The 16739-nt window shown below is 44.1% G+C and overlaps 1 protein-coding gene across 3 annotated transcripts in view; it reads left to right on the forward strand.

Moving 5' to 3' along the window:
- The window catches only part of unc5db (unc-5 netrin receptor Db), a 298267-nt gene that overhangs the window by 237677 nt on the left and 43851 nt on the right, over positions 1-16739 (forward strand). For all 3 annotated transcript variants that reach the window (XM_069701513.1, XM_069701515.1, XM_069701514.1), the window contains 2 exons: positions 9165-9345; positions 10309-10476. In XM_069701513.1, coding sequence (XP_069557614.1) covers positions 9165-9345; positions 10309-10476 — 349 coding nt within the window. The remainder of the gene's footprint in view (positions 1-9164; positions 9346-10308; positions 10477-16739) is intronic.

The following is a 16739-nucleotide window of genomic DNA, read 5'->3' on the forward strand; positions in this document are numbered from 1 at the left end:
TATATTCACACCCGTGTTCCATTTAAAAAAAAAAAAAAAAAAAATGTTTGCCTCCAGAGTCGGTGTGGATCGTATATTACACCGATCATGAGGAACGTGATTATTTATGGCTCTGATATGATCCGAGGTTTTTCTGATCCTCTGCAGGTTTGACTCCTCTTGAAAACAGAAAATCTGTCATGTTGGTACCAGCTGGGTTACAGTAGGTTAAAGTAAACATAGGCTGGTGTCGTGGCTGTCAATATTCAGCTGGATTTAACTAACGAAATCTCGTCAAAAAGAATGGAAGATAAGAGCGACAATAGATTTTAGCGTTTGTTAGGCATGGGGGATATGAAGGTAGACATGTTGAGACAATATAAAGATAGAGAAATTTACTGCACTGCCTCTAAATTAAAGGTGGTTTCTTGGTTTCTTTTTTTGCAGTAACTCCCTAAAAGCCAAAACAGATCAAGATTGCACTCTTCTGGTTATTTTGTCCATTGATTTCCATTGGTTTCTCACTTAGGTAACCAGGAAACGTACTACATTAACATCTGTATGAGAGAATTTTAATTTGGCTGTCCACTCCTGATCCTTTACATTGGTCATTAAACGTTCACTTTCATTTCAGCATTATTATCATGTTTTCCTGACAATGTGAACTCACATACTGTAGGTGTCCACAATCTTGACACAGAGAGGTTGTGTTTATACATAGCGGTGGAGGCACATACTATTTAATTCAGTACCATCACACTTGTAATGCAGTGTTGAGGTTGTTTTTTTTAATATTTCTGTGAGGTAATTTCATGCTTTCCCAATCCACTACAATCACAGTGAAGAATATGCTTATGTTTTGTGGTGTGACAACGCTGTAGTTGAGGTCTAGTTCATGGTTTTGGTTAACTTGAAATGTGTGGTGTGGTCAAGTAACGACTGTCTTAAAGTTACGCAACACTTGTACAGTAAACTGCTTTTAAAAGAAATTCTCCGACTGCAGTTGGAAGTGTTATAGAGAGTTTAAAACCAAACGCAAAGCGAATTATTCCCGCGGAGAGATTTCATGCAAATCTGCGAATTTCTGCAAATTGTCGCAAGCCAACGCAAAAGGACACGAGTTTGCTCCGGGCGAGTTGAAAATGCTTTACTCGCGTGTCCGTACTTGCACGGGAATGCAAGGAAAAAAAGTCGCTTTGCGTTTGGTCTGAACGCGACATAACACTTGTTCTTAAACAAGAAGCGAACTGCGGTCTCCTGCAGCCAAGTATACTTTTCTACTGAATTTCCCCACTGTGGGATTAATAAAATCCAAGTCTATTTACCCATCCACCCAACTCATCTCCTCCTAATAAGGAAAAAGTTCCACTGTATATATAGACGTCATCTGAACTGCGTCACTTCTCCGTCCCATGTTTTTGTTGCTACCACGACAAAAGGATCCTAAATGACTTTACATTAGCATTGTTGCCGTGGTAATGTGGTGTTAAGAAATCGTGGTTATTTCATGTCTTTTTTGTGAGATCAGGCTGTTTTCTGATCAACTATAAATTTAGTGAAGCTGAGAACACACCAGCTAACACTACAGAAAACAATCAGGTGTTAAAACCTCTTTTTTTGTTTTTGTATTTACTAAATAACATTAAATATTCGTGACTAAATAAGCAACATCAAAGTCAAAAGAAAAAAAAATCTGTTGTTCCAAGTTTTCAGTTCTCTGTGTAGGTGTGGTTCCATTAGATCCGATTAACAGTAATTACACAGTAATTAGACAACACGGTAACTGTTGCTAATACAAGGTGCGCGGTAATTGTGTTTCCACCTTCTGGAAAAAAAAGATTATTTTCACTCATTTTACAACAAAGCAAAACATGACGAGTTTGAAGTAATAAAACTCCATTTCAAGGACTTTTTCTTTTTCGAATCTTTGTTTTTTGACGAGATATCAAAGGAGCAAGACTTTACTGAAGAGCTATTTGAATCGTTAGTTTAACCCTGCACATGCTTCAGCAGAACTAGTCGAGATCATTGATTTAAAAAAACAAAACAAAAAAAAGCTGTATTTTTAGGGGCGCTTCTGTTTGATTGACAGGCCTGTGGTGCAGTCAGGTTTCCACCGTAGGTGCGCGGGACGTTGTGTCAGATCCACTGTCGCTCCTCCCCCAGCTTGTCCAAATATGGTCACTTCTGGCTCCGAAACAGCGAGGTGGCGACGACCAAAGAAATACCGAAGCCGAAGCTTCAGGGCGGCAGTTCACAAACCAACGGGTGACGTCGCGGTTGGTTGGCGCCCAGTGACAGAATGAATTATCGGGAGAAAATAATTCACGACCAAGATCAGTTGATAATGTAATAAAGGGACTGTATGTGTAATTAAAGAACTGAGGCGAGTGGATTTGGTGTTTAGTCACTGTTTAAACTGCAATATGCATTTCAAACATTTTATATTAGATTTGCTCAGAGTGAAGTTTCAGTCCCATAACTGTTTTTAAAGATGTGCATATATAACAGCATTTGTTGTCGTCGTTTTCACCTGATTGCTTTCATGTTTTTTAAATCCTCCCCCGGTGGAAACCGGCGGCTCCCGCTGCGATGGAGGACAGATGTTTCTCGCAGCGCGATCCGAACTACAGGACTCGCTTCGTGCGGGCGAATGTAGAACTTCAAACTGCCACCGCGCACACGTCTCCTCTCCCCGGTGCTCTTCGTCAGCACGTGGCCGCGGTGATATTTAACATGAGCGGACGTGTAATTAATGTGTGCGGGAGCGATGTCATCCCAGCCGCAAATCGGGATAAAGATAGTCGAGTTCCGAGCGGCGCGGACTGAATCGCAATCTCCCGTCTGGAGTCCCTTTGACAACACAAATGAGCCGGGCCACGAGGAGATGGGAGTGAATAATGTATCCTCGTTAGTTATTTCAGTTTGTTTAAGAGAGTCTGACTCTGAGCAGGATCATCTCTGAAGATTTTTTTTATTTGAACGATGGGGAAATGACTCATTAAATATACAACCGTTCAATTATTTGGTCCCGTTATTCATTCAACGTTTCTTTAGCTGTCACGCGAGCGCTTGAAGAGTTATTCTATACGCTCAAGGATGATTTTATTAGGAACAAAATACAACGCGACGTAATCCAAACTGCACCGTACTGAAAAGTGTTCCCAATATTTTGACCACCCCGTTTTATTTTCAACCTGCCGCTGCAAAGACTCACATTAGACCAAATTTTGGGAAACTTTTTCAGCATGATGCGGTGGGGTCGTCCCGTTTTTATTCCAAAGGCATCGAATCTTGAAAAAGAATGTTGGTGTCCAAGACAGGAAAAAAAAAAGAAGAAGTGTGCTTTCAAGAAGAGATTTAAAGGAAGACGCTGACTTAAAAAAAAAAAAAAAAAAAAATGTTGCCTGAGATTTCCTGGCAGGGAGTTCGACATCTGACGGGCCCGGACAGCAAACGCTCTACAGTACAGAGGTGGGCTTTTCAGTGGGGAGAGACGTGAGCTCCTTCACTCTCTACAATTCTGCCTCTGCCCTCCTGCAGTCTTAGTTAGATTTACTCTTCACTGTCCAGCTGCCAGATGAGAGCAAAGTTCCCACATAAATACTGAGCTGAGATTTGTGAGTAGCAGCGGGGAGCTTTCGGGGCTTTTCTGGGCCTGAGTTTTTGACTGTCGGGCTGCACGATGCCTGCTGATACTTCCGACTGGTGGAGATGTGTCCCGTCATAATCCCGCTAGTAATTCGAAAATGAGCTTCAAAAAGCAGTGTGTTTGGGGGCGTGTCTGTTTGATTGACAGGCCTGCGGTGCGGTCAGGCTACGGCTATCGGTGGACGGGACGTAGCATCGTCGAGTTTCCGATCAGATTGAGTCGGATCCACCGCTAGCTCCCCCCCCCCACCCCCGGTGGTGGAAACTGTCATTTTCTGTCCAAAATGCAATTCTTAAAGTCTGTGAATGCCTTATTGTATTTTTTAAAAGTCAAGGTCAATTAGGACCATTACCTCTAGAAGGCATGAAGACCAATTATACTTTTTTTTTTTTTTTTCTGGATTGAAAAACCCTTCTGAAACGAAACACACGGACTAAAGCCTTGCTGTCGAATTTGACATTTTAACCTCTCGCTCTTTAAGTGCAACATCAGCAATTGCAAAGTAATTTACCTTTGAGCCTCTAGAGTTAAAGAACCAGAGATAAATGATAACCAGACCTTTTCACGCAGTGTTATGTCACGGATAATAGTGCTTCATATTTGCGCAATTAAAAATATTCCCTGAGCAGAGCAGAAATGGAAGTCATTAACATTATAGTTTCCTTTTTTTTTTTCCACTTTAATGATTTTTCAACCTTTAATGTCAACACTGCAGGCCTTTAGTAAATTAGTTTGCAGTGTACAGTGTATCACAGTAATTAATCATGAAACACATCCCGGTGTCTTTGAGGAAAAAAAAAAAAAAAAAAGGTACACAAGACCTTTTGACGTGATGGCGGAGGTCACCGTGGGAAATCCTGCAGCCGGCGTGATAACAAATATAACAAGATGTCTCGGTGCTGACTGACAGGTTGGTACTGTGAGAATGAAGTGTTTCTGAGGTCCGTCTGCAGTATCAACGATGTCGCGAGCTCTCCCAAATCCCTTCTGCACCAACGTGCCACGACGGGTGAAGCGGAAGTGAGAGCGCGTCTGCTGTAGAAGTGACATTTGTGAAGCGCACGGTGGCATTTCCACAGTCTCGAAGTGACAGCCTCCAAAATCACACTGAAGGACATAAAAAGGCAGAATATAAAAAGGTCGGTTGCGGGAAACCCAATACCGACGGGAAAATAACTATCAAGCACCGGTGCTGATGTCTGACTGGACCCGACGTTAAAGAAATGAAGCATTTCGTATTAATACGTCACCTAAAATATCATAATCGATATTTCTTATAGCAGCAAGATCGAATGATTCATGTGAAGTGAAAGTGATCACAAAACCGAGAATTATCACCTCAACTCTTCAGCTTTGTGGAGCGTTTTTTTTAGCCTCTTTGGGCATGTTGTTTTTTTGTTTTTTCCGGTTTTACAAACCGGCTCCTCTCGACGCTAAATTCACCTGAAACGGGAGCTTCCCGTCTTTTCCCTCCGTGTCTTTGCATTTCCTGCATTATGTTAACCTGCCTGTTAGCTCGCTAAAGTGTTAGCCTCCGTGGGTTCTAGACGCTGTCCGCGTTGGCGTTGCCTAGTAACGGCGTCTTTAACGTCTGAACCACTTGAACTCCGATACGGTACGAGCTCTGTAGCTCAGATGTCCAGAAACATGACTCCACATAAACGCTAATGCTGCTGCTCGTCTGCGTAAAAAGGAAATTGTTCGCTAATATTTTAGCCACGACAGCTTTATGTTAGTTATTTCATTTTGTTTTCGTATCGCAACTTCTTCCGGCGCAGCTTTTTAAGTACGTTAAAATGCCAGATGAAACTATCCCAAGTGGTTCATTTAAAATATGTAATACTAGAACCTTTCCGTTGAAGTCGAGCCTCTTTGTAGAACAACGTAACATGTGACCAAAACCGTAATGTTTACTCGACCCACGAGATCCTTTCAGTGTAAAAACCCGAAGTCCCAGCATGCACCAGAAAAACAAAACGAACCCCAAAACCTTTGTTTCCGTTTTAGTTCTACAACTTTCGCGAGAAGACAGAATGTAAAATCCTCGACGCCGCAGGGTCGAACATTTCCATCCAAAAAACGCCACGAAGCTTTACTGAACGTAGTTGAAAAGTGTAACATCTACGTCACAATTGTACAAACTGTCCGGGCCGAAGTTGAAACGCCGTTAAATCAATCGTCTTATTGTCTCCCAATCTGTGCAAAAATATTTTCTTTGTCAGGCTCAGACATCTTCAGACGTCTTCAGACGTCTTCAGACATCCACTCGGCGGTTATTCAACAGCGAAGTGCCGAATTCAAAGTTCGGTACGGCGCCGTGTGAGAGGAAGTCGCAACGTGCAGGTTCCCGAGTGTTTTGCCGAAAGAAAAAAAAAATACACTAGAACGTCAAAGCGGCTTATTTGTAATTTCGTTTCAGTGCCCCCCCCCCTTCTCCCCTCCAAACCCCCCCCCCCCCCAAAAACAATCCCCTACTTTTAGTTCACAGATATCAGCGGGTGTGAATGCAGAGCAGATCTTTTTTAACTGTGAGGAGAAAGGAGCCCATGAGAACTCTGCATAATGAGTTTCCTTTTGAGAGGTTACTCCAAGAGAAAGTGTGAAATGAACAGCCAAACTGGAAGCCAATTTCGAGTTCCCCCGAATGAAAGCCTTTAATCCGAGATGAATCCCCTTGATCTCCGGTAGCTCAGGTAGACGGGCCGGTGCTACGGCACAAAGGGGGAATCAGCTAAATGCTTCCGCGCTGTGATACAAGCTGTTCTCTGTTGAGCTGCACAAAGACAACGCGATGCTACTCGGAAAAAAAAAAAAAAAAAAAAAATTGTTTTTAAAAGTTAGCATTTAACTTCCTCCCGCCTCCCCCACCCCACCCGCTCGCTGATTGGTTGTGGGGAAGTCGTCCGTCGAGTGGATTTAACTCCGTCGTCCACCGGCGGCCGCTTCTGATATGCACCCCCCCCCACCCCCTCCCCCACCTCCCCCTCCGCCACCGGCGTCTACCCTCGCTCCCCGGAGGGCGACGCCTGACGGAGACGCTTAATCCGCGTAATTGCGTCAATGAGATACTCGGCGAAGACGCCGGAAGCCGAGAGTTGCTCCAAAAAAAAAAAAAAAAAAAGAGATGGTGCATAAATGTTGATACCGAAGCAACGACTCAGCAGACGGAGCTTCTTCTTTTTTTTTCCTCGTGTTTTTTTTTCATTTTTTTATTCCCGTGTCACCTTGACATCGAATGACCATTAGACCACCGGGAGCTTGGGTGTGTGTGTGTGTGTGGGGGGGGGGGGGGGGGGAGAAATAGAAAAGGCATCAGCCAGCGAAGGTCTTGATCAGCGCTCCCTCATAAGTCTCCATGATGGCTCCGGTGTCACCGTTTACACAGCTCCTCTGTCCTCTAATTGCCCCCTCAACCGCCACATTTCTCAGCATCTAATCATCAGCAAATGTCATCCGGATGAGCTGTGTGTGTGTGTGTGTGTGTGTGTGTGTGTGTGTGTGTGTGTGTGTGTGTGTGTGTGTGTGTGTGTGTGTGTGTGTGCGTGTGCGTGTGTGTGTATTTATGGAGATGAGATGACCTGGCCTCCATGCAGGAAGCTGGAGGAGGAGGAGGGTGACCTTCGGGGTGGGGGGGGGGGGGGGGGGGTCCGGGTAATGAAATCACAGGGAGGAAACCCCCCTTTCCTCCCCCCCCCGATGCAGGCGCCCCACACCTCCCTCCACCCCCCACCCACCGCCGCCCCCTCCTGCCTCACGCCTGGAAACCCCTCCGTCAAAGGCTTGACACTGATGACCGCGTCCTAATTGAAACAAATGTGCCAATTAGGCAATTCATTTCTCACATCCGCTGCCACACACTTGCCAGGCTAATTTGTATTTGTCCCTTCATCTCCTCCCCCTCCCTCCCCCCACACACACACCAACACCCCTCTCTCTCTCTCTCTCTCTCTCTCTCTCTCTCAGCCTCCCTTTATGTAGCTCTGCCTTCTCTTCTGCCTGGTGAATCTTTTCATCATTACCCAGGGGCTGTTAGCGACAGACAGACACAAGCTAATGTGTGGCGTGCACCCTCCCCCGTCCCCCTCCCTCACCCGCCCACCTCTCCCCCAGCACAACACTGCGATGGGGGTCCGGGCTCGTGCCGCCCGTTAATTGCCTCTTTCAAGTCTCACATTTCCCAGGATAAAAATGTAAAATAAATACGTAAGAAGTCGCCCGGGGCGGTGAGGCAGACGCCGCGGTGCTCGTCGCCCATTCAGTGACGGACGACTTCAATCGTGAGAAATTAGATTCCCTCCCCCCCCGATGGGGGTGAAGGGGAGGCGGAGGGGAGGGAGGGGGAGTAGAGGCTCCGCTCGCCCGCACCGCACGAACAAAAAAAAAAACCAGGAGTCCCCCGACTCCCCGCTGGCAGCGGTACAATCGGCTCAAATAGGTGTGGAAAAACAATAATCCAACGTGAGAAACGATTACTGCGCAATGATGCTTCGTTATCGTTTTTATTTTGTGTCAATATACACCTGCCATCCATCGTTCCTCTGGTCGGCGTGTCATTTCTATTTACCCAGCGGTTTTCACGCCCGCAGGCGCTTCCTATTTGCATCCAGGCAAAGTTGTTGTTTATTATAAATCGCGCCTCGCACGCTTCCTATAAATCCATCAGCCCACTCTGCTACGCCGTGAATGTAATTTGCAAAGCGCAGCGATGCAGCTCTCTTACCAGGGTAGAAGCAGTAAAGCGTCACTAAGTTTGTAATTCATAATTAGTTTTCCTCCCTGTTGTTGGTAATTGGTTGTGGTGCTTCTTTGGACTATCAAAATGCTTCGGCGGCGGCGGCGCCTCCCGGTCTCGGCTAATCAGCAGGGAGGGACTCGTAAGGTGCAGATGAGGACCGGTTCTAAGTGTTGCTGGACCGTTGTGAAAGGCAGTGATTCCACATGAGAGATCTGCGTCTTGAGATTGCCGAAGGGTTCGGTGTGTTGGGAACCAACTCTTCTGCTCTTACGTCTCATGACTTCTGCACCTTATATTTACCCCACGTGGATCTGACTCCATCTGATTGGAAACCCGGCGGCGCTACGTCCCGCCCACCGCTGGCCGTAACCTGACTGCACCGCAGGGCCTGTCAATCAAACAGACACGCCCCCGAAAACACAACTTTTTAAAGCTCGTTTTCTAAATAATGACGCGATTATTTTCTGACGGGCCGCCAGAAAACTAATAAGAAGGAGTGACTTTAGCCAACAATCTGTGGTCCGCACCCAAATATTCACACAGTGAAATTGGGTCTGGTAAACACCAGGCTACCCCCCTCCACCTCCACCTCCGCCCTCCTCCCTCCTACTGGGCCTTGATATCTTTATTTGTCTGCCCAAACAATCAAGATGTAAAAGTGAAGCTGCTGGTGTTTGTTCCAACAGACCGAAGTTGCGACTCCTTCCAGGTATCTGATCATAAAAAGTAGAAGTCTGAAGTCCTAACCGTGGATGGTACGTCCCGTTGCATTCACCTTGCTTTTCCTCCCTCGCGCAGGTGGAGTGGCTGAAAAACGAGGAGCTGGTGAGCTCGCTGACCGACGACAACATCGACACCCGAGCCGACCACAACCTCATCATCAACGAGGCGCGGCTGTCCGACTCGGGGAACTACACCTGCCTGGCCAGCAACATCGTGGCGAAGCGCCGCAGCGCCACAGCCACCGTCATCGTCTTCGGTACCCCACACCTCCCCACACCCACCCGCCTCCCCACCCCACACACACCTCCCCCGCCTCCCCCGCCCAGCAGCTGCTCTCTCATTTGCCTTTGACGACACGTTACAGAGCTCTGACACGATGTTTGCGTGCCGCTTCAGATCGATTTGTTTGGCTTCCCACCCCCCCCCTCCCTCCCTCCCCCTCCCCGCTCGACACCAGTGATTAAGAGACCCATCTCGGTGTTTCCAACTGAAGAGCGATGTTTCCTCTTTTTTTTTTTTCCCATTTTTTTGATTCCCGATGAATGTATTATTCAAAGACTCAATTTACTGCCTCTCATTTAAAATCAATGTGTACTTTATGAAAGGAAAATAAGCCACTGCGTCTTAATCTCATTGAAAAGGAGTGTTGCTTATTAAGTATTTATTCGCCGGAGGCCGTCCAGAAAACGTGGAAGAGCCGCCGCCGCCGCCGAACATTCGGCTTCCACACGAACACGCATGTCGGACGAAAGAGAGAGACATCATCGAGTAAAGTGCTTCAGTCACTGCGCTAAGTGGTTGAATCTGAAACCTGTCGACCGGTACGAGTCCGCGGCGCCTTTTTTTTTTTTTTTTTTTTTTTTTTTTTTTAGGAAACGGCATTTCCATTTAATGGCTGTTTTCTTTGCTTTCGCCCCAGTTGCACGGCTTTATCTTAATCCAGGAGCGAAGAGGAACATTGAACTGGCAATTAGAAAAGAGGGAGCCGCGCATCCGCCACAATGAACGCGCCCGTGCTCAATCTGCTGCTTGCCGTTCTGCATTGTTGCCTTGCGGCGCCTCAGAGTCTGAATAATCATTAATAACCCCGGTTCTTGTTAGAGTATTTAACTATGCCAGGCTTCTCGCAACAACAGCAACAACAACAAAAATCACCAAAAAAAAAACATGTTTGTGCACTCACTCTGCCTCCTCTTCTTCTCCTCTAACGTCTCTCCAGTGAACGGCGGCTGGTCCCTGTGGACCGAGTGGTCTCCCTGCAACGTGCCGTGTGGGCGGGGCGTCCAGAAGCGGTCCAGAACCTGCACGAACCCGGCGCCCCTGAACGGCGGGGCGTTCTGCGAGGGCATGTCCGTCCAGAAGATCACCTGCAACGCGCTCTGCCCAAGTCAGTTCCACTTCTTGAGTTCTTTTCTCGCACAAGAGTTCACGCGCAACTTTTCACGGCGCTGTACGCTCAAAAGTTGCTTTTCTCGAGGTTTCAAAAGTTATTAGGACGTGGCGGAGGGCGCTTGATCTTGACAGGCGGACGGGAAAAAAAAACAACAATCGTCTCGATTCTAATGCTATGAGCGGATGACAAGCTATCAATTATTTACACTTCTGGCAGCATTTTTCTCTGACTTTTGTTTTTTAGTCAACATATTTATCGGCGGGCCTTCTTTCGCACAATCACAGCGCGTCACCGAACAGTTCGACATTTATCCGTCTTGATATCTCGAATGAATGACCTTAAATTTCTGCCTCATTACAGACAGCAAATAATGCAGATTGCAAGAGACTAAAAAGAAAGAAGAAAGGATTCATGATGCAAAAACAGAGTGACTGGAGGAGGCGGCAGGATGTGACTCTTGTGTACTGTGTGATTCGGGGCGGGGGGCGGGGGGGAGAGGCAAACAGGAAGGGACTTTGTTGTTTTCCGACGGGAAGGCTGATGTTCGTTCTCGCCGAGGCGAAAGGGTGAGTCGCGCATCAACGGCGGCCGCACTGTCAAAACCGGTCGGATCGCTGGAGTTAACCAGGAAAAGGTAGAAGCAGAAACACGGAAGAAGAAGAATCCAAAAGGAGACTTAGAAATTGACAATGCAGACAGCACAGCGCCGGAAATGGAGGTTTTTTTTTTTTTTTATCAACACATATGTGAATCAAAGAAAATAAATAATAAGTACATGTCATGGAAATTGTTGACTTTTGCAACATATTTGAACAAACAAACATTTGGTCCTCTTCGAAACGGTGCTTATTGGTAAAGGTGATCTTCTCAAACTAATGACGCAGCATAAACAGATCAGACAAATGGATTAACCGCACCTTCAAATCCATACAATTAGAAACATGGTTTCCACATTGGGCGCCAGCGAGGGAACTTGAAATACATCCAAAAAAAACAACTGGAAAAAGACTTCGACATCTTGCAACTTAAAATTCTTTCATAGAAATGGGGTGAATTTTTTTTGGCCTATTTCCCCCATAAACATGGATGTAGTGGGATCCATTTCCAGAAATAAAATGTAATATTTATAATTATGCTTTTATTAGCATATAATCACCTGAGAATAAGACTCATTGTGTTTTAGTTACTTTGGAATGAGGCCGCCATTTTTCTGCTGGAGCCCAGAAGTGACAAACCAAATACTTGCAATCTGCAACCTCACCAACAGATGCCACTAAATCCCACACACTGCTTCTTTAATACATTTTCCACTATCCACCGCTAAGAATTAGTACGACAAGAACTAATAAACAGCTACCCCGACTTTACTACTTAAGCATCGGGTAGACTCAGGAACTTAAAGGTAACCCGTTGAAGACTTCACCAGGAGAACTGAAGTGTTTTTGAGATGCTGGTGTTGATATCGTCTTCCAGGACGTTCACGCGATACACTTTCCTGCAGCCAGATTCACATTATTCCACTGACCAATAGTCAGAAACAGTAAAAACAAAAAGTAGCAACGTGCCAACAAACAGCAGAGAAGAAAATCGCCAGGGTAGCAAACATGGACGGAAACAATGCAAAATAAGTTTTTTTGCATGTCCTTCAGGCGTGAAGAGAAACATGAACATGAATTATTTATAAGAAAACTGTCCGAAGTACCTTCGACTACCGACAAGATCGCGTCGGAACATTTTGGCCCCAATTTGTGGTTAGAAATCTGACCTACATTATATATAAAGTACCATTTAATTTAAATGAACTGTTAAATACAAATATTGAACAGTCATTGAAGGGAAAATGTAGCAAAGTGCTAAATCACAATGAAAACCTGTTAAATTGTTGAGGATTTATCGAAATACTGTGAAGCTAATGTAGTCTGGCATATTTTCTGTTTCACAAACACAGCTGCGTTTCTCACATATTTAAAGAAAAATGCTCCGATCTTTCCATCAAAACTGAAGTCTACAAACTACGCTCCATAACATCACGTAAATAATTCCGTTTTTAATAAGCATTATGTTGAAATCTGGTTCTTTCATTCCATTAATTGATATTCTCCTCTGCATATCTAGCTCTTGCTCTATATTTATGTACATACAGTATCCAGTTCAAATTGACATGCTTTTTAATTAATTTTTTTCTGACTATGGTGGCACATAAAATGACACCCTGGATTTTAGAGCAGAAACAAAAAAAACTTCACTGATGAAGTAGATGATCAAGAGCAGTGACTCAGCTTTTTTTTGTTGTTGTTTTGCTTTTTAAGTTCTTGCTTTCAGAAGTCACTTTCTGAGTTACGGTGCCAAACAAAAATTGGGATTTCTAGACACTGACTGATGTGTGTGTGCGTATCGAAGTTTTCCCACCACCTGCCTCTCGCTGCCAATTAAAGCTGTGAGCCTTAAATGCGGCCCCTCAAGAGCTCGGGGAGGAGGGCGGGTTGGTTTTTTTTTTCCGGCAATGTTTTCGGTTGAAGAAATAATTAAGTGGAATAAGAATCTCCCACTCAGGCAGAGATAAGCAGACCTGTGCCGCCGCCGCCGCCGCCCCGAAGGCCTCGCGTGGGGCTCGACTGAAGCCGTGTGCGGGAGGGGGAGAGACGGCGGCTGTTGCCCCGTTATCAGGGGTGATCCGCGTCTCCGTGGGAGGAAGGAGATGCAGACAAGGAAGCGTAGGCCGCGACGAAAACCTGTCTGAGCGTCTTGACTGACAGGTCGGCTCAGTTTTTTTGACGAGGCAGCCCAGAGCGTCGCCTTAATGATGGTGCGAAACGCCGGGCGGAGCACGGAGGACGGAGGAGGTCAGAGGCTGCAGCTGCGGCCGAGACGCTTAACAAGAGGATGGAGAAGCGAGAGGAGCAGAAACGAAGCTGCCGCCGCCGAGAGAAGCGATTAAAACCGAGTCAATATATGTTGTGATCCGCAATGTGCACAAAGCGAGAGAGCAGCAAATAAAGATGCAGCGAAGTTTACAAAAGAAAATTATTTGAAGTTTAAAGCTCTGAGCCAAACTGAGTTATACATATTTGTTTAAAGAAACTTTATGCTCTTTAAGGCTGTGTATAAATCACTGATGTTGACTTTACATAAATCTAAATTTCAAATAGACGAATGAAGTTTAGAATACCTAAACAGCTTTTCAATTCATTTCATTGGAACTTCTGAGCAACTTTAATTAAACCTTCACTGAAATAGATGTAAAAATAAGATTTAAACTTTGCTGAATAAAAAAACAACAACAACCGTTGATTGCACCGTCGAAGCTGCAGCTACTCACTGCTACGCTGCTAAGATAGGCCAGTTAGCCTTCCGCGGCACTCGGCTTTTTGAAGCTTATTTTCTAATTGATGACGGGATATTATTAGAACACTAATAAGTAGGAGCGACTTTAGCTCACAGTACCAAAAAAACTAGTGAAAAAAAAAAATCATTGACCTTCAATCTAGTGGCACTTGGTGGTATCGCAACTTAAGGCACTTTCACGTAGTACTCATTTTTTAGACCCGGAAGCTACGTCCACTTTTACTTACAGTTTACGATTCATACTGTAAATAATAATAAAAGTGTCGTAGTAAGTTGTCACGAGGAGAAGAAGTTCCCATCCAAAGGACTCGAGAGTCTTCTGTTCTCCATCCAAATATCCAACCGTCGCACTTTCTTTTGTTTCCTTTTTAATCTGGTTTCCAGGAAAGACAGCAGAGAATGAAATTAAAGAACGAGAGAGAAAAAAAAGAGCAGTTTATTACGGCTTAGGAAAAGGAAGGAAATAATGAAAGGAAATAATGAACTCCAATTTGGAGTCCTCGAGAAATCTACATTTTTTTATTTCTACTGTCAGACACAAAGTCAGGTAACGTATCACCTTGTACGAACATGATTATGCCCTTTTTGAATTTCAATCTTAAAAATATAAACACTTAAATAAACGTTTGATCCTGTGATGAAGCGCTTAATGAAGTGATAAAGCAACATTTTGACAAAAACATTTTTTTTTTGTACTTTTAAACAAAAATGTAAAGAGATAAACCTATATATCATCCATAAGTCATACCGGGTTCTAGTTTTCTCAATGTTTAACGATATTTAACTCCGTAAAGAAAAGACTTAATAACAGTCATCAATTTCATTTTAGATTTCTTTGTTTAGCTTTGAACTCTGAAATCCTGAACTTCCTTTAGTAAAGTAGGATTAACTAGAATTACCGCCCCGTGGTTGTATCCCTCCACCAACCAGTCAAGCTGCAGCTTCCATCCATATCTGTTCACGCTCAAAATATATGTAGTCAAGACTTTAATAGTAGTGAAGGAATCAAAAAAACTTGTATTTTAGTAATATATTAATGAAAGTGGACTTGACTTTGTTTGGCTTTATTATTCTTGTTCTTTGTTGTTGTCTTTCAACAGCACAGAAAATAAAACGTGTTTTTCATTATGTCGCTGCGAAGTTGACCTTTAACCTTTTGGATATAAAATCGCACCGCTTCCACATTTTATCCTGTCGGACATTTGTGTCAAATTTTGTCCCAGTTAGCCGATGAGGTCTTGAGTTTTGGCCAGGAAAGTGTCTTGTGAATTCGCAATGACCTTTGACCTTTCGGCACCAAAAAAAAAAATGTAATCAGTTGATCCTTGATTTCAGGTTTGTGCCACATTTTTTTTTTTTTTTGCAAATTAAATGACAGCAAAACTAAGTGCATTTAACGATGCAAAACTAAGTGCATTTAACGATTCAAATCCAATGAAATGTAAATAAAACGACACCAAACCTATCACAGGTTCTTGGGCGTCTGTGTGATTTCCACGTCCTGGACGGTGTTTCGGTGCCGACTGCCTCTTCGCCGTTGTGTATTTAACTGGAGCGGCGAGACGGAGTCGGTCCGGGCTTAAAAACGTCACAGCTGATGTTTTTCCGTGCAGCTTCGATCGCTCTTCCGCTGCAGACAGATTTGCTTCCTCTTTCAACTTGGATTTTCTAAAACCCCCAGTTCAGACCACGTAATTACTCAATCAATAAATCAAACTTTATTTATACAGCACTTTTCGTACATTGTAGCGCAGTTCAAAGTGCTTTACAGGATGATTGACAGGCCAATAACAAGACAGACAGTTGTATACCGGAAAAAAATGTAATTTGAGAACAGATTAAAAACACGATTAAGAACATTTTAAAAAACAGTTTGAGACCGATGCGTCCAAGACGATAGAGATAAAAAAATTAAAAAATAAATAAATAAAGCAGACAGATTAACGGCTAAAATGATTTATATGTCATATATTTTATATCATGATTTATTTATTGCGACAGTGTTTTAGAGCGTTGCAGTGAAAAGTTGCAGCTGTGTGACCTAATCTATCACATCTGGACTCAAACCGGACAGTTTTAGACTGTCAGGAACAATAGTTCATGTTTGTTTTCTCGATTGTTAGAGGAGACACCAGCTCCTCTAAATGATGGAACAACTCTGGAAAAAGATGTTAAAAAAATGGAAGAAAAAAAAGGTGAAAAAGGAAATCTCTCGTCTCGAGTTTCACGGGATAAATTTGCAAGCCTCCTGGGTATTCTGCTGAAGCGCCCGCGGGCGACTACGAATTCTCGACACTCTTAAGTTTCGCTGTTTCGTCGGGCATTAAAAATGCAACCGTTGCAAATAACTCACTATTACAATCCTCATTCATGTTTTAATACGCTACATGAAAAAAACAACCCAAATAAACCCGTTCAAACCGAAAATACAGACAGTCGTTGCCGTGGAGATGTTACACCGTCTGGCGGGTTTCAGGATGTTACCAACTGGAGAACTGCTGGTAGTTGCACTTTTCAAATCATCTCAACGTGAATCTTTGATCTGAGCTGACCCTCAGTAAAATATTCAGTGTACACCTTTTTTGAGAATGAATTGTGCTCTGACCCGGCGTCCGGACCGAGCTGCTGTTTTGTCCTCCTGCTCCGGTTGGTAATTAGTAGAAAGTCCTGACATTTCGTGATGCGGCACGCACAACCCTGAGAGACAGGAACTGCAGCGAGTAGTTCGGTAATTGGTTATTCGTAATATCTGTATCTCGTTCACGGCTTCTTTTGAATTTTTTTTTTTTATAATGTCACAAAAGCAGAGGCATAAAAAAATTACAGACGAATAAACAACAACCTGAATCAAAATGACCTTCTGACAACAATAGCCACTCAGGAAATGTGAGGGAGGTCAAAGGTCAAATGTG

The sequence above is a fragment of the Brachyistius frenatus genome, unplaced genomic scaffold, assembly GCF_029030835.1.
Source record: "Brachyistius frenatus isolate BFR_SWC_R1_liver_20210118 unplaced genomic scaffold, ASM2903083v1 Contig_37, whole genome shotgun sequence".
NCBI classification, from domain to species: Eukaryota; Metazoa; Chordata; class Actinopteri; family Embiotocidae; genus Brachyistius; species Brachyistius frenatus.